Source organism: Furipterus horrens, unplaced genomic scaffold (genome assembly GCF_987537825.1).
Source record: "Furipterus horrens unplaced genomic scaffold, mFurHor1.1.pri manual_scaffold_11, whole genome shotgun sequence".
Classification (NCBI taxonomy): domain Eukaryota; kingdom Metazoa; phylum Chordata; class Mammalia; order Chiroptera; family Furipteridae; genus Furipterus; species Furipterus horrens.
The window spans coordinates 67,777,525-67,796,656 of NW_028327181.1; the positions used below are offsets into that span (position 1 = coordinate 67,777,525).

At 39.0% G+C, this 19,132-nt stretch overlaps 1 protein-coding gene across 8 annotated transcripts in view; it reads right to left on the reverse strand.

Annotated features, from left to right (window-relative positions):
- The window catches only part of RHOT1 (ras homolog family member T1), a 53,926-nt gene extending 35,100 nt beyond the window's left edge, over positions 1 to 18,826 (reverse strand). For 7 of the 8 annotated variants that reach the window (XR_016513910.1, XM_090290483.1, XM_090290481.1 and 4 more), the window contains exons 1-3: positions 18,692 to 18,826; positions 4,572 to 4,630; positions 541 to 622 (exon numbers count right to left, since the gene is read on the reverse strand). Coding sequence is in view for 7 of the 8 variants with exons in the window: in XM_090290483.1 (XP_090146609.1) it covers positions 541 to 622; positions 4,572 to 4,630; positions 18,692 to 18,767 (217 nt within the window). In the remaining variant the exon portion in view is untranslated. The remainder of the gene's footprint in view (positions 1 to 540; positions 623 to 4,571; positions 4,631 to 18,691) is intronic. The other variant, XM_090290479.1, reaches the window with a different exon arrangement.
- Between the last annotated feature and the right edge of the window lie 306 nt (positions 18,827 to 19,132).

The window sequence follows — 19,132 nt, forward strand, 5'->3', positions numbered from 1 at the left end:
ATACTTTAACGATAAAAAAGCAAGTAGTTAAGTACTGTATAGAAAAATTTTTAATTATTAAAAGCAATATAAATGTGCTTCTATTATCATATAATGTAAGCAAGCCTATGACTGTTTTAACTATTATTTTATTTGGGACAAAGGCTGAAAAATTAAAGAACAGATTTATAATTCAACTAAATCTTAAATTCAGAACTCTTTCCAAATCAACATAGCATGCCTGATGACAAAACATGCCGATTCAAGGAGGTAATGATCTACCTACTTCTTGTCATTTACCATTTCTCCTTCCTTTTCATTATTATGGAACCCAACTTAGTAAGTTAAGGACACAGAACTGAGATGGAGGCTTTAGGCGGGTCTGGGTGGGGGCTAGCAGGAAGATATAACTGAGACAAGAATAGTAAATGATCCTTTACTGCAAGAGAAAAAGGGCCACCACTCTTTAACATTTCTTAAAGCTCAGTAGATACCTTTTTTGAGGGCTATTAAGTTATGCCAACAGTTTCACGTACCAAAGGTCGATGGGCCATTCATTACCTGAGTAATCTACAATATGAGTTGGAACTCTCTCAGGGGTGACGTCAGCTGGAATGGTGATTTCTTCTGCCCGGGGTGGAACCTTCATTTGAAAACAAATATAGAAAAGAAAAACCTTTGGATATTATCAATCAAACTTGTTAGTAGATTATGTAAATTTATCTATATGTAAGCCCCTTTCATCCATACCTATTCTTACAAGTGTTTGTGGTACTTTTAAATGCTTATTTTTGTTTTTACCACAGATGCAAATATATAATAATGCTATATGATAAACCACTTTTAAAAAATGCACATTTCTACCTGTGTGGGCACAGGACAGACAATGATACTTCAGATCTGATGCAGCCTAAAACAGTATCTAAATTAATCTGGCATTTCTAACACTAGACTTTAAAAATATGCTGTTTTCATTCTATTTTGTTGAAGGCTTAAGATACTCTACAAATGAGAACTATGTTAATCTAAAACAATCCTCAGGTAAAACAAATTATCAACATTCATTTCTTCTAGAAGACAACTGACTGGCTATATAATAAGCCTTATGCTTAATAATTCCATTTTTAGAAAGACTGGATATTTTAATCAATTAAAAATCTTTCATTCAGTCCAGTCAAGATGGAGGTGTAGGTGGACACACTTAAGTTTCCTGGCTCAACCATAAGAAGAATCACAACTAACCTCAAAACAAAAACACCCAAAACTGCCAGAAAATCAAACTGTATAAAAGTCTGACAACCAAGGATTTAAAGAAACCAATTTAATCCAGATGGGCAGGAGGAGCAGAGAAAACGCAGTGTGGCAGCAGCGAGACAGCGGTAGCAGCAGCTAGTAGAAGGCGGAAGGGTGGTCCCACATTCACATTTGGTGGATAAAATTGGAATTCTTCCAGGGTTCTAGCACCAGGAAAAAAAAGCCTTATAACTTCTAGCTGTAAAAACCAGTTGGGGTTGGGGCAATGGAAGAAACAGCTGGTCTCTCAGCAGACTTATGTGTAAAGGGCCCACATGGCCATAGAACGTACACAAACCCACCCACTCTGGGCACCACCACCAGGGCAGCAGCTAGAGGGGCGCCAGATGCATACAGGAAGTGGGAGAAGTGACTGGAAGGGAGGGTGAGTGCCAAGCAAGCCTCCAGCAGCCAGAGAGCAGCATTGTCTCCTCTCCAACCTTCCCCACATACAGAGTCACAAAGCAGTGATGCAGGCTGCTCCGCACTGACAAATACCTAAGGCTCTGGCCACACACAATGTAACAGGTGCACCAAGACAGGGAGTCAAAGCAGTTCCACCTAATACACAGAAACAAACACAGGGAGGCTGCCAAATTGAGGAGACGAAGAAATATGGCTCAAATGAAAGAACAGAATAAAATCCCAGAAAAAGAACTAAACAAAACGGAGATAGCCAACCTATCAGATGCAGAGTTCAAAACACTAGTGATAAGGATGCTCAAAGACTGAGTATGACAAAAGCATAAGGGAAGAAATGAAGTCTACATTAAGTGAAATAAAGAAAAATCCACAGGGAACCAACAGTGAAGGGAAGGAAGCTGAAGTTCAAACTAATGATTTGGAACACAAGGACGAAATAAACAGTCAACCAATACAAAATTAAGAAGCAAGAATTTTTAAAAAATTTAAAAAAGTAACAACCAACGAGAGAATAAGAAGACCCCGGGACATCTTCAAAAGTGCTAACATTTGAATCAGGGATACCAGAAGGAGAAGAAGAGCAAGAACTTAAAAAGTTATTTGAAAAAATAATGCAAGAAAACTTCCTTAATTTGGTGAAGGAAATAGACATACAAGTCCAGGAAGCACAGAGAGTCCCAAACAAGTTGGACCCAAAGAGGACCACACCAAGACACATCATAATTAAAATACCAAAGGTTAAAGATAAAAAGAGAATCTTAAAAGCAGCAAGAGAAAAGCAGAGATTTATTTACAAAGGGGTGCCTATAAGACTATCAGATGATTTCTCAAAAGAAACTTTGCAGGCTAGAAAGGACTGGCAAGAAATATTCAAAGTGATGAAAGCAGAGACCTACAACCAAGATTACTCTATCCAGTAAAGATATCATTTAGAATGGAAGGGCAGATCAAGTGCTTCCCAGACAAGGTAAAGCTAAAGGAGTTCATCATCACCAAGCCCTTATTATATGAAATGTTAAAGGGACTTGTTTAAGAAAAAGAAGAAAATCAAAACTATGAACATTAAAATGACAACAAACTGACAACTATTAACAACTGAATCGAAAAAACAAAAACAAAAACTAACTAAGCAAACAACTAGTACCAGGACAGAACCATAGATATGGAGATCATATGGAAGGTTATCAGCGGGGAGAAGAAAGGGGGAGAATGGGGAAAAGGTACAGGGATTAAGAAGCATAACTGCTGGGAGGGGGATGGGGGAGAAATGGGGAAATCGTGCAGGGACTACAAAGCATAATTGGTTGGTATAAAATAGACAGGGGGAAGTTAAGAATAATATAGGAAAGGGTGAAGCCAAAGAACTTATATGCACAACCTATGGACATGAACTAAGGAGGGGGTGGGACTGCTGGAGGGAAGAGGGATACTGGACAGAGGGGAGCAAAAGGAAAAAAAATTAGGACCACTGTAACAACATAATCAATAAATATACTTTAAAAATAAAAGAAGCATAACTGGTAGGTACAAAACAGACAGGGGGAAGTTAAGAATAGTATAGGAAAGGGTAAAGCCACAAAACTTACATGCACAACCCATGGACATGAACTAAAGGGTCAGGAATTTTAAGAGGGAAGGGAGGTACTGGGCAGAGGAGGACCAAGGGGGAAAAACTGGGACAACTATAATAACATAATCAATAAAATATACTTTAAAATGATTATTTAATAATAAAACTGTTTCTGTCTCTAAAAAAAAACAATCCCTTAGTCACACCCAAGAGGACTATGCTAAAATGATAATTCTAAACTAAGTCAAACTACAACAGAAAACTTTTAGGTATTACATCCTAAGTGATCATAATTATCGCTGCTAATTCCAAAACCCACACATGAAAGTACACTTCATTTCATGAATTAAGTAGTTAGTTATTTAACCATCTTTAAGAGGAAAAGGAAAGCAAAACAAATAATGAATTGTCATAATGGCCACTGCTAAAAACACTATCACATCATGAAATTATACAGGTATTCCTACACAAACAAGTTTTTTAAAAAGGGTAAATATAAACTGTGGCACTAATACTACCTGCTATATGAAGAAAGAAAATTTAAAAAAACTAATTTTCATCTTATTTGCCTTGGTCCCATTCCCCACAATAATAATATCCTGTCTTTACATAGGGCCTTAACCAGCGATCCCTCGTATTGGAACTTGCAATATGTAAATAAATATATTGCCAGTAATAATAAAACCACTTTACTTTCTGTGGCACTCCCATTATTAATCTTATCTCTTTTGAGACCCACCGTAATCCTATGAGGTAGGCAAAGACAGAATGAATTAGTTTCTCCACTTGTAAAATGATGGAGGTGGATAATATTAAAGGTTTTCAAATATGTGTGTCAGAATCCCAGTGGTTCTAATGTCTCAAAGATGGGGGGCGGGGGGGGCGGTCTGGTGAAAGGCAGGTGGGGATTGAGACCTTTCACCCTAACTTCAACTACAGAAATACTCATTTGTTTTGTTTAGGGCTGGCGAGTAACATTTTATTTTTAAGAAACAATTTACATCGGAAAAAAAGGATGGGATTTCAGCTCCCATATTACAGATGAGACAGATAAGGCACAGAAATGACAAATACCCTAACCAAGGTCAAAGGCAGAAAATGCAACGGATGGGGGTGAACTCAGATCTAGTGTGAGTCTTTCTCCTGTACTATATTTCAGAGATGTTGTGTATAAAATAATACAAGCCATTTCCAAGTCACAACTGTTATGAAGGAAATACATGCAAAAAAGGCAGTTCGTTTCATTTTAACGTGATTTTGATAAATTTAAAACATTTTAAAAATAGGAAAAAATTAAAATGTTTACCTCCTCTGGGAATTCTTCACTGACCAGAGACATAATCAGAGATGTCTTCCCAACTCTAGCTGCGAAAAGAAAAATTATTACTTTAATAAAGTATAAGCTCAAATTCAGCAACCACATAGAAGTCTGTTGTTAGGTATGATAAAATCAGAGGCATCCAAATCACAAAGTTTCAGCATAATACTTAAAGTATATATCTTGTTCTTCTGCTTAGCAAAATCACACATACTCATTGTTTAAAACAAAAATTACCAACATTTATGAGCTAAAAGTAAAATTCTTCCATAATGTCCCCCATTAACAGTTTAAATATAGACAGTCTCCTGGATTTTTCCTATACTTAGATTAACATACTGTAATAATTTACCACAGTGGATTCATAGTACTCATACTATTTTGCAATCTTCCTTTATCACTTAATTATGTATTTGGGCAGTGTTCCATGTCACCACATAAAAACCTCCAGGGGAGGGGGTTATTATTTAATGGATTCCGAGGTTTTGTTGAGAATGATAAATAAAAATTTTATATCTAAAAAATGGTGGTTACATAAAATTGTAAATGTACTTAATGTCCCTGAATTACACTTACAAATGGTTAAAATGTTAAATATTATGGTTTCTATATTTCATCACAATTTTTAAAAATAGCAATAATAAATCTATTTTATATTAACATTTAACATTTTGATAGTTGTATAAGAATCCATTGTATGCTGTCATAATATGATCTAACAATGAATATTGTTCAAGTTTTCACTTTTATAAACAATGCTATAATGAGTATTTCTAGAAGTGGAACTCAAGTTGGCATACATAATATTTTGTTTTTAATACATATTAAAAACAAATTACCTACAAAAAAGAATAATCTGATTTACATCCTTACCAATAGAAAGTCAGAGTGCCTATTTCTTCTGCATATCCTTACATTCCTTGTTTTTTAGAGTATCATACTGAAAAGGTTACTAAGAGCTAAGAGACTTTCCTGTACATTTTCTAACCTATGATTTTTTTTTTTTATGCACAAGCTTAAAAACCTTAATTTTCATCCTGAAATGTGATTTCCATTCCCATCACTTTCTGATCATATAATTATACCGTCATTCATTCAACTGCTTATCAACCAAATCCTTTTGGTATTCTAGAGCAAAAGAGTCCACCTGCCTACTAATCTCTAACATAATAGCAAATTACAGTTTCCAAATGTAAAGTCTAAATATAAAAGAACTGGAAAATCTTAGAGTTAAGTAAAGTCACATCCTTTTTTTAAATGACTACAAGAAAGGGTGAACTAAAAAACACGAGTCTCTGGAAGAACGACAAATGGCTAGAAAGGAGAGCACTGGTCAAACTCAGGGTGTGCTGTGCAGAAGTGAGCCCTGCTGGGGCAGGGACAGATGAGATGGCTTCACAGATGTCTTCTAGCTCTGACTTCCACGGTTCTTTTCAATTGTGTGAGAATGCCGGGGCCTTTTCCATGCGGCTGAAAATAAACACTGTCACTGGGTTCCCACCATGTCAGTGAATCCAGAGGCCATCATCACAGAACTGTCAGGATCTTGTCATCGATGTCAGCTTATCCCGCTCCACCTAACTGTGTTCAGATGAAGAGCCTGGGACCCTGAGACAGTGACTACCTCAAGGTCTCACTAAAAAGTCAGCTGCACACCTAAGAGCATAACCCACCTCCTGATGAAAAGGAAAGGTGACCTCTAAAATCAGCAAACACTGCATACACAAATACTATTAACCTAAGTCAAGTAAAATAGTCACTGATTCACTGGTGACTAATTCAGCAGCTCTGGCTTAATTTTTTTTAAAAACTTATTTTCAGGAAAATTTCAGACTTACAGAAAAACTGCAAAAATAGTACAAAGGAGTTAGGTCTGTCCTCAAATTTTATATATGTTAACATTTAACCACATTTGCATTATCATTCTCTCTCTAAATATATATGCTTAAAAAAATTTAAACCATTTGAGAGTAAGTTGCAGGTATGATGACCCTTTAGCCTTAAGAACCTTCATATGTATTTCCTAAAAACAAGATCATTCTCTTACATAACCACAGTGCACTGTCAAGATAAAGAAATTAACACCAATACAATACTATTATCTAATCTATAGACTTTATCACATCTCACATTTGTCTCACTATTATCTTTTTTTTAAAGACTTTGTTTAGTTTTTATTTTTAGAGAAAGGGGATGAAGGGAAAGAGAGAGAGAAACATCAATGTGCAAGAGAAACATCGATTTATTGCCTTTCGCACGACCTGGCCCACAACCCAGGCACGTGCCGTGACTGGGAATCAAATCAGCAACCTTCTGGTTTGCACACCAGTGCTCAATCCGCTGAGCCACACCAGCCAGGGCCCACTATTATTTTTTATAGGATCCTGCCCAGGATCAAATATTGCATTCTGTTGTCATGCCTCTTTAGCCTCCTTTAATCTGGAAGAGTTCCTCAATCTTTTTTATCTTTCATGACCTTAACATTTTTCAATACAAGCCATTCAATTTGTAGAATATTCCTCAAATGGGTTTGTATGATGTCATCTCATGATTAATTTCAGGTTTTGCCTTTTTGGCAGGAATACCACAGAAGTGATACTGCATCCTTCTCATGTGTCATAGCAGAAATGAGATGATGCCAATTTTGCCCCATTACTGGTGATGCAGGCTGTCATCACTGGAAGGAGGTGGTGTCTGCCAGCTTCCTCCACTATCAAGTTATTATTTTTCCTTTTGTAATTAATAGGTATCTTACGAGGATATACTTTGGGACTATGCAAATATCCTGTTTCTCATCAAACTTTTGACTACTGGCTTTAGCAGCCCATTGATGACTCTTGCCTAAATTTTCTATTTCTATCAAACCTTCTACATTACTTTGCATTCTATTGTAAGAAATAACTTCCCTTCTGATTCGTATTAGCAGGGTTTCATGGATTATTCTATGGTTTATAATCTGTTACTGTCATTATTTGGAGGCTCAAATTGTTCTAATTTGCTTTTTAAATGATATTTAGCAGGTATAAATCAGCACGTACAATACGATCCCATTTTATAAAGAAATGTATTTGCAGAGAAAGAAACAACCTCGGAGAGTACACACCAACGATGGTTATCTCCAATGTAAATGTGATTGTAACTTTCTTCTTTGTGCTTTTCCATATCTTCCCAATTTTCTAAAATGAACAATTTTGCAACTAGAAAAATGTACTATTTTTAGTCATTTTGGCAGTAAAATATTCTAAATTTATAGACAGCGACGGAAATTTACCCAAAGGTTGACATGTAAAATGCATGCTTTCATCCCTTCAACTAGTATTTCCTGAGTGCTTCTCTACGCCAGGCACTATTCCAGGTGCTGGGATACGAGTCATCAAGGTCTTCCTTACTTTTTCAACTCTTATGGAGATTATGTTCCAAGAGACTTACACATTTTCACCAGTAAAGAACACTCTTTCTACATACCAGGATAAAAAGCAAAAATTCAAAACCTGCAGCTATCTTCATTTACCCTTCCTCTCTACTAAGCATTCAAATCCTGCCAAATTTTCCTTTGAAATTTTTAATATTCATTCCTTCTTCTCGGTTCCCACTTTCCCTATGGCACTTTTACTGAAACACCTCCCAGGTCCCAATTTTCTACCCGCTTCTCCAATCTCTCTTCTCATTTCTCTATCAACAACACAAATGTCAATCCGTGTTTCTTATTCTTTTCATTTTCTAACTCACCTGATCAAAAGATTCAATTATCTATCACAGCAAGGTGAAACTATTCTACTAGCCTTTGAAAATCATATATAACTTAATACAACTCATCTCTTTAATCTCATTTCCCACAATTCCCCACATACATGATTTGCTCAAATAAGGCCATTCTGCTCTGTGTAAGTACAAACAAGCCATGATAAATCCTGCCTCCACACATGTATGTTTTTCTTCACCTAAAATGCCATTCCCTCTACTTCCCCAAGTATTAACCATCTCTCAAGGACATCTCAAATTCTGCCTCATCCCTAAAGACACCCCAGGGCTACTTTATCCCTCCCCTTCCTCCTTTGAACTACTCCTGTGCCACATAACATATCTAAACTGTTACGAATATAAGGGACATATTTAACATGCGTGAATTTATATTAACACATAACCATATATTTGAAAACGCTCGGATAATGAGTCGGACTTTCTTAATTTTCAATGTCTAGGAGGAGGATCTCTAGCACCTCAGCCAGATGGAATGAACTCTTTCACCTTGCCCAACACAACAGTATTGCTATAGATGAAGCACTGCCATTTGGGAAATTAGTCCCATTTCCTGGAGGTTCTGAACTATCCCGTTCAAAGCTTTTCTCAAGAGCAATTGAAGAGCTGTGAATAGTAGGTAACTGCTGAGGCAATTAAAAAAAAAAAATTCTAAAATTACTTCATTCTTTTTGTCTTCAATAAAAGTTAATTAATGTTGCAATTTGAAATATTAAAGGAGGGTGTGATATAATAAAGAATACACCTGGTCTTTGTCCCCAGTTCCTGGCACAGAGCTTTAAAATCCCTGGGAATTTCCTAAGGGACAGGAGTGTCTTTTGTTAGCCTCTTTCAACTGCACTAGAGTTTACTCTCATGCAGGGACTCACTGGGGTTAAGGACGGCCTAGGTGGCTTCAGGATGGAGGCTGCTTGCCAGAAAAACCAACCATGTGATTATAGGGTTGGAACTTCCAACCCTACCCCAAAACCTCCAGAGAGGGGATAGATGCTAGACATTGAGTTCAATCACATGGTCAATGACTTAATCAATCACATCTGCATAATGAAGTCCCATATAAACACTCTATACATTAGCACTCAGAGGAGCTTCCTAGTCAGTGAGTATTGATGTGTCAGGAAGGTGGTGCACTCGAGCTCCACAGGAGCAAAAGTTTCTGTGCTCAGGACCCTTTCGGACCTTGCCCTGTGGTGCCCTGTGTACTTCATCTGGCTGTTCATTTGTGTACTTGTTAAGTATAGACCTTTCCTGAGTTCTGTGAGTCATTCTAGTGAATTATCAAACCCGAAGGGCTTACGGGAAGCCCCAAATTTGTAATCAGCCAGGAGTAAGTGTGGGCAGTCTGGGACCCCACTTTGCAAGCTGATGTCTAAAGGAAGGGTAATTTTGTTGAGAACCTTGATCTTTAACTTGTGAGATCTGATGCTAGCACAGGATGTTAGTTCAAAGTTGAATTGAATTGCAGGACACCCAGTTAGTGTGCAGAGGGTATGAGAGATGTGTATTTATAAAAGGAAGTGATGGCTCAAAAAAACCTGAGCAGCATTGTAATAGATTTTCTATCCAAGAGTGTGAGTTCCCTCAGACACATTTGCCATCTACCTGGACCAAGTCTTATGTGGGAATAATATGGAAAATGTATTCAACAAGACAGATAAAACTGCCCCACAGAGGTATGGATCAAGTGCTCTGTTCAATCACTCTATTTAAAGTAAGGTTTGGAGGCAGGAAAGCATAGGAGGAGAAGGGAGTGTCTACCTCTCCTAGGAGTCCGGAAACACAGCAGGAAATAAAAAAGCTCATATAGGAGAAAAGGCACATGCGTTCTTAAGACAGAGCTGTGCCTGTGTAATACCTAGGCACCCTCCCAGCACGGCACCAACGGCTTCCTAAAGGACTCCCCAGCTGTCCTTGGTGAAAACCTCTATTTCCTACCAGCTGCTGGGCGTCTCCAGAAAGACTAGGGAACAAGAATTCCACTATCATCCACAGGAAACTCCACAAGAGCAGGGAACATGTCTTTCTTGTTCCCTGTAAATGGAGCTGTGTGGCTTAGTGGTAAAGGGCACAGATTTGAAATTCTGTGGTTGGCTACTTCTGAGGGAAAGAGAAGGAAATGCAATGGGAGGGGGCTTCACCTTATTAGTTATGTTCTTTTTCTTAAGCCAGGTGATGGGCATTCATTGTATTATTCTTTACATCTTTTAAATAAATACTTCACCAAAAAGAAGAAGGAGGAGGAGAAGGAGAAGGAGAAGAAGAAGAAGAAAAGAATACATTCTTTGGAATCAGCCAGAATTGGACTGAAATCTTGGTTCCAGCACTTACTAGTTGTGTTTCTTCAGGCAAGTCATCAGCCCTCAATTTGATCATCTAAAATATGATGCTGAAAAGCTTCACTGAATTGGTTAAGAGAATTAAGATGACAGATGTATAATGCTTAGGATAATACATGACACATATAAAATACATATATGTTGTGATGATGATGAGTTTAAATAAAGGAATTAAGTGTGAGCACTGGAATGGACCAGAAAATGTGGATTTGGGAGCTGGCTTTGTTATTAATAGTGTAACTCTGAGTTGCCAATGACACTCTCTGGGCCTCAATTTTCTCATCAGTTTTTTTTAATGGACTAAATGGTATAAATGCTTATATTCTATGATTAATATAAACTTCTGTCATACACCTAGAAAACAGGCCTATAACAGATGAAAAAGTACAAGTTGTGTTAGGTCACATACCCGAAAGAAGCCTAGAAATAGCGGACAGATCTCCAAACTGTGTCTGTTATCTGATTACTGTGCATGGGAAAGAAATCTGGCAGGAACATTCATCCATCTATAAGAACAAGTGGGACTCGCTGAGCCAATGTGGGGTCCAGGAATTTCTACAACTTGCTGACTTATATTCACCATTTCCTAACTTTTCTTCTTTAAGTAACTCCTCTAATCATGGCCTTGTTTAGGGACCTCAGCTAGCTCAGGGTAGTATTCATGCCCACATCTACAGTAGCCCATCCTAATTCCACATCATTACGCACCGCGGAGGCAAATTATGTTATGTGAAATGAGCCACACTACTGTCCTCTTTACCCAGCATCAGGAAACCCAGAACTCGGACCTCCTGTCTATTTTTTCTTCTTGGCAAGTAATGCTGCCGAACAAGAAGAATACACTTGGGAGACAGCCCTAATAAGGTTCCTTGCAAAGAGGGGTGAGGTCTGATTCAAGACAAATAACACACAGCAGAGCTCTGTCAATCACCAGACAGGAGAATGCTTCTGCTGTGAAGTACAATCAAGTCCACAGGGCCCTGTACTTTATGCAATTTATTTTAGTAAGGAGGGTAACTCCCAGGTAGTTAAAACAAACCTTATAGAAGATCCAATGGCTGTACGATTCCTGTGACCTTTGAACTCTGGACCTTTCCCCAGTAGAGATGTCTTTTTCCCCCTAGTGTCTCCAAAATCCCCAAACTTCCAACAGCACAGATGTTCCCAGAAACTTTTCCATTTCTGAAGAACTCTCCTGGATACCTTGTACATTTCTACATTCTTAACCATAATTATCTCCTATGTTAGGAATGGGAAAAATGAATTAGATATTCAACAACTTAGATGTTCCTTGGTAATCAAAAGGAAAACAAATCTCACTCTTGCTTGGTCCTTGAGAATTCTGTATACCTTCATTCCTTTAAGACTTTGAGCCTTCTTACATTCTCCTTTTCAGAGTTACCTTTTTAAAATTTTGCTTATATCCCACTACTCCAAGGCCCTCACCAGTTTCAGAAGAAACCCACCTTTTAACAGTTCACAATGTTAAACAAAATGATCAAAATTAAGTCAATCACCAACATCAAAAGACCTACTAGTTTCCAAGAAAGTTAGACTTGTTCTCCTTGATCAGATGCGCTGAGAATCCCTTAGCAAAATTTAGGCCTTCAGTGGGTGGTCAGTGTTACCTTTGAGTCCCCTCCCTCACCATAACCCTTACAATTCTTCCTCATCTCCCTTCTTAAAACTCATCAGAGCAACCCTTTCCTGGCCACAGTCCCTTTCTGCTTTTTCAATGGCCCCCCCACATCCCCACTGTTATTTTCAGGTGAGAAAGACCAACATTCTAGGGACATTCACATTGCTTCACAGCTCAGCTCACCAAGGCATTTCTGGCGGCCCATACACAGCAGGCTCCTGCCCAAGAACACACCTGCCACCAGCTCTGTGCCAACAGGGAGGCGCGGACAGGAAAGGAAACACCCTGGCAGGCCGGGAGGTGTTGTCAACGCGACAACAATGAAAGAGCTTTACTTATGCCTGATCATATAGACACGCAAGACAGTGGTACCAAGAGTGGCGTATTTCCATTGAGATTATTTATATCAATGCTGCTTTCTAGAGTGTGAATTTACTTAGCCATTCATATCTTGCCTCACTGGAGAATATGAGGCAGCTTGACACTCACTACAATCAAACAATTCCATCTAGTTTCTGAGGTAACTGCATAATAAAAGGCCTTTTAAAAATCAAAGAACATAAATCTTTGCCACATAAAAATCTGAGAGTAATTTCCTTTTTTAAAACAAGTTCAAAATTAGAGCAAGAGAGGCAGATTACAGCAAACTTGGGAGGAAATGAGCAGTTTTCATTAGTATCATTTTGGGTTTCCTTTTGGAAGAGCAGTGAGATGACAGATATGTTAACAAATAAAGGGTTACATAGATGTGGTTTAGTTAGGAAACTGAAATTAATCTAAGGCTTTTTGCTTCCCTTATGCCTACCTAACCTAACCTTGAGTGAGACTACCAAAATATAATAATAATAATAATAATAATAATAATGATGATGCAGGTTTAAAATTAAAATAGTCCAGCCACTTTTAATCCAATTTTAATTGAGAAGTGAATGAGTGCCTTAAAGATAAGGACAACATTTTAGAATTTTAAAATTCCGATTTTTAGAATGTTTTAAGTTAAAAAAAATATTTATATAAGCCTACAATAAAAAAAATTCCCTTAAAAATGGCAGATGAGCATAAACACTACATATTTTTAACTGATAAGAAAATTAAAAATTATTTTCATAAAGGAACAGAGTCCCAAGCTCTTCTCTAATTACTGTATGAATTAAATTTTATATTTACTGTAAAATATAGTATATTTTATCTAATACTGTCTTAGAATAAATTTAATTTAAAATTGTATATAAAAGTATATTTAATATAAATATTAATATGAAAAACAATGATGATCTCTATTTCCTCTGTTTTGCCTGAGAAATATTGAAGTAATCCATAAACACAAAAAGCATGGCTACAGTGACTCCCAAGGACAGAAGCCCTTTTGATTCAGCGCAGCACATGCCACAGTTCTGTCTGAGACTTCATGCTTCTAAGTAGGTCATGCATGGGAAACATAATTCATCACTGTAGAGCAAATTATCTAGATTTAGCCAGGTTAAAAATTCTTTGTCTTTCATCACATCTTTTGAACATCTAGTCTTAATGACAGTAAATTCCTAATATTCATAAAGGAGAAACAACATTTTCTGGTTCCAATTTCCACCCTACGAGCCATATTGGCTATTTTTCTTAATAACAAACACTGCATGCTTCAGAGGGGCCTACTCCTAATTTTTATTTGCCTCTTTATTAAGAAGCCTTGTTGGCGCTTCCTAAGTTACTGAATTACAATACAAAAGGACGAAGAGGGTGACTATGCAATTATACTTTTAAATGGAAAACTTTAGCATTTGGAGAAATAGCTGAGCATTGTTCCAAAGGAAAATTTTATTGACCATATTCAGATGAAGTATGCCTGCAGAAGGAAGGACTCACGCTGTGGTCTATCCCTCTCCTTTATACCAGATCCACACCACTGCCCAACTGGTGCCAGAAGAGCAAAAAAGACAGTGGAGAAAGGATGCTTAAACACCCCTGGTCAGAAAAATCACCCAGGTACTAAACACACTATAATTGAAATTGAGCAGTTTAATCTTCAAATAGTATTCTTCCAAAGACCAGAATGGAAAGCTGTATGGCTTTAAAAGGACCATCGGAAGTTTTTTTCTAAAATAACTACTTGGACCTGGCCAGGTAGTTCAGTTGGTTAGAGTATCATCCCAACATACAAAAGTTGTGGGTTTGATCCCCAGTCAGGGCACATCCAAGTATCAACCAATGAATGCATAAATAGGTGGAACAACAAATAGGTGTTTCTCTCTCTCCTTTCCTCTCTAAAATCAATAAAAATAAATGTTTAAAAAGAAAGGAAAATAACTACTAGCTTATTCCTAAAGTCTCTTTGACTCCTATCCCTAGCTTATACCTGACGGATCTTTCCCCAACCCCTGAAAATCTAAGATGACCTCTGATGTTTCAAAGAGAAGTCGACCTCTTTTTGGCAAGGACTAGAATTCCTGGCAGCCAAGACATGGCACAGACACGACATGGTCATTGTAAGTCATTGGTCTACCTTACTGCCAGAATACAGGAAACTCCCCAACAAAATAGACCTAAGGAAAGGACACTGAGCAAGTGATCAGATGAGGGCTACCCTTCAAATCCTAACAATAACCACATCAGGCTGGATATAAGAAGAGAGATGATCAAATTTTCATGACTGAGGAGTGGTTTGAAAAACAAGGGAAGTCTAAAAAACCGAACTAGCCTGAACTCAGTCATTGTTTCGGCAACTATTTGCCTACTTTGTGCCAAGTCTATTCCAGGCACTGGCGATATCGCCATAAACAAGACAAATCCTCTGTCCTCGTGAAGCTTACTTTCTAGCCCAAGGAACAGCAACAACAACAACAAAGCCAAGTGAACAAATATGCAGAAGAGCGGCAGTAATGCCTGGGTCAGGGCCTTCTTGCAAAGAAAGCAGTGTAGTACGAGAGTGAAGCAAGAGCCAGATTTTGAAAGCCTTTGTAAGCCTCCATGGAGCAGCCAAAGAGCTTAAATGCATGATAACATGGGCATGAACTAAGGGGGGACTTGCGGGAGGGAACGGGAGTACCAAGGGTAGGGGGGTGAAGCGGGGTAAGAGTTGCCAGAGGCATTTAAAAAGAGAACAGTTCCACTGTCTCAATGATTCTGACCAATGGAAAGCAACCACATCTCAATTTAATTTAAAAATAACACCTCACTAAACTGAAACTATCATATGTACTTTTAAAAATTTTTATTTATTTTTAGAGAGAAGGGAAGGAAGGGAGAAAGAGAAGGAGAGAAACATCACTGTGTGGTTGCCTCTCTCATGCCCCCAACTAGGGACCTGGCCCGCAACCCAGGCATGTGCCCTGACTGGGAATCAAACCAGCAACCCTTCGGTTCGCAAGCCAGCACCAATCCACTGAGCCACACCAACCAGGGTCTTACGGACTTTTAATGTAGGCAATAAGGCCCGTGCTAATTTTATTGTAACAAGGACATTTGTTAAACATACTAATGCCAATCTGGTTAAATACAAGTTTTGACCAACAAATATGACCATGAAAACCTATAACCTGAAGAACTAAGTTTTGTGTGGTAGCATTTTTAAAGATTAAAAATTTTTAATTTTGTTTAAAGATGGTAACTGACTTTCCCTTTGGTCTGCATGGTATTCAATATGTTCAATAATTAAGACAAGGTGCAGATGATATTTAAAACACTTTGGCTTTCTCTGCAAATAAACACCTTAAAATTTACAGACAGCCTAACTTCTCTTATCTAATCACTAAATAAACATTAAGCAATTAGTTGGCAGTAAAAGCCCAGATGGATCAGAATCCAGATTCTGGGTGGGCCAAAAAAAGGCCCATTTCACCTTCAGGGACAGTATAAGTTTAGCAACAGAATGTTGAAGCCATTCACAACTATTCTGGGCTTTGATGAATGAAGCTGCTGTTCTGTGATTCAGGGAGAGACACTACCAGAAATAAAAAGCGCTGAACTGATAGAGAAGAAATAGAGATAGTGTCCCTTTTCCTTTGTTTTTTCCTATTCCCCTTAGTTAACATCTTAAAACTACAACTGAATTACTACTTTTTCCTAAGGAAGTGGTTTTCCTGATAAATTCGCATTATTAGACCAGTATCATTTAAAATAGCCTTGATTACCCTTATATTTACCTAGCATTTAAAGTGCTATAGTTAGGCTAACAGCTATCAAATATTTACATTAAATCTCAAAAAGTAATGCTTCAAACATTTCTCCCTCAAATGCTATAAATTTACATAACTAATTACAATGACATGTTTCAAATAAGTATAACTCTTTCTAGTACTTTTAAATGTAAAAAAAAAAAAAAAATCACATATGGTAGCTGGCCAAAAGTTTTGGTACCACCCTTTTTACCTTTCTTTAGTGTCAAGTTTCTATGATCAAAAAACTCTTGCATGCATACTTTCATTGACTCTCTTATTTGTTTTTTGTTTTCATTTCTGCAGAATATAGCCTGCAATTTTTCTAACAAGTGTTTCTTTTATGTATTTCTAAATAAATACTACCAACATTTTAACTTAAATGACCTAAGGCTGACAATATATCTTATATATGTATAGCATTTTTAGTAGGTGTTTTACAGACCAGTGATTATATGTAATTGCCTCCTATATTTAAAACTCATAAAACATTGTATTTTAGCTTCTTCGCATTAAAAATTACTAAACTAGCTCTGGCTGGTGTGGCTCATTGGATTGCACGCTGGCCTGCAAACCAAAGGGTCGCTGGTTTGATTCCCAGTCAGGAGACATGCCTGGGTTGCGGGTCGGGTCCCCAGCTGGGGGCACACGAGAACTACACATTGATGTTTTTGTCTCCTTTTCTCTCTTCCTTCCCCTCCAAAAATAAATAAGTAAAATCTAAAAAAAAAAAAAAAAAATGTATAAAAGAAATTACTAAACTATAAAACCATTTTATGATACAGTTAAAGACCAGTTATTTAAGCAGATCATCTACTCACTTTTCCTACCCTGCTTTTCTAAATGCAATCATATGAATGATACGTTAAATAACACCTTCCTGAACTTTGTCAAGGAAGTCCATGCAAAATACGGATTAAGATATAGTTATAAACAGAGACTAAAATTCACAACTGCAAAGCAAAAAGCAAACTGGCTAAGTTTATTTCTAACTTCTGATTGAAAGGAAGATTTCGCCAAACAGCAGGTGAACAGAAATTGCAATGACCATCAAAAAACACTACAGAAGAGGGTCAATATACATTGGCTTTCTTCCTTGGGCGTATATCACAGTAACCTGGAGAGGGGGCTACTCTAGAATGGAATGGGGTTTAGAATAGAATGCTTCAGAACAGCAATGGCAGAGCATTAACTAATGTAGTTTAAAACAAACAACCCAGTCCTGCCAGCCCACTTTCTTATTTTAGTCCTACCAATCGAGCCAGGTAACTTGCACAGTGATACCGAGAAGTCCGTTCTGTCCCCAAGGCAGTGAACAGAAGGCATTTCTCCTTTATTATATCTTCAAAAGGTGAAACTTAAGAATCTCTAAGGGGTCTCATGTGGGCCTGTTGTTATTTATAAATTAACCATCAAGCAGCTATACAATAAATAATGCTTAAAAAAAGAGGGGACGGGGGGGGGGGATTGGGAGAACTGTAGTTCAACGATAAAAATTTTAGAAATATTTTAAAAGAGGGGGAGAGTAGGTTTTAGGGTAACAATAATTCTCTCAGTTGAAGGACCCTCCCCAGATCATTATTCATTCATTGAGTACCTGTATAACTTGACGTTGAGAATAAATTTTTGAGGAATTATCGAGTATACCAGGAGCTATTCCAATGCAAAATACAAATACCACTAAAAACGCTGCATATCTTCATGTCAATGGTTACAGAGAAGACAGCGCTCAAAAAAAAAAAAAAAGGGCAGAAACCTGACCTTGCCCACAAGTCGACAGTTCTGCAACCCTCCCCCTAGCTTTCCGGGGAGCCGGTTCACGCCATCCCAATTGGTCAGCGAGCTCGTTCCGGCACCTGCCTTTGCAGTGACATGGGACTCAGCACGGAAGGCGAGAGGTTCTGAAAGGAGGCGGCCTCGGAGAAGCCGAGGCCCAGAAGGGAAGGATTCGAAGAGAGATGGAGGGGACCTTAGAAGGGATGAGACCGGGCGGTCAGAGACTAAGGGGGACACGGCTTGGGAGGCCGGCTGGGGGACAGCGGAGGGAGGTCTTAGGAGGGCCCAGGTGAGGGAGGAGGCTGAGGGCCGCCTGCAGACATCCGAAAAGCAAGAGTTTTGGGGCGCAGGTGGAGGAGTGGGGCGACGCGGGACGAGGAGGCCCGGGGCAGCGAGGGCAGGACGGCAGGGGCTGCAGTGGCCGCCGCGAGCCCCAGGGCGCGGACTCACGTTCTCCCACCAGCAGGATCCGCACGTCTTTCTGCATGTCGGCGGCTCGTAGGGGCCGGACTCGGCCCGCATGCATGGAGCGCACTCCTCTCGTCGGGAGCGCCCACCTCAAGGCACCTCTCTGTACGCGCAGCCAGCACTGCCTGCCAACCTCCCCCGCCGCCCCGCCCGAGGCTCAGCCACCCGGGGCCGCGCGCGGCGCCTGCTCCGCAGCAAACCCGCTCCGGAGCCGGGATAGAGCCAGCTCCGCCTCCTCCGGCTCCGCGGGCGGTGGCGGCGGCGGCGGGGTCGACGGCGCGCCGCGAGGGACAAGTGCTTTCAAAACGCGAACGCCCTTCTGAGTTCAGCAGCGCCCCAGCCGTCAGGCTCGCGCAGGGCGGAGTCCAGGAGCCTCACCTATGCTCCACTGGACGCAACTGCTAGCGTGACGTTTAGAGATGA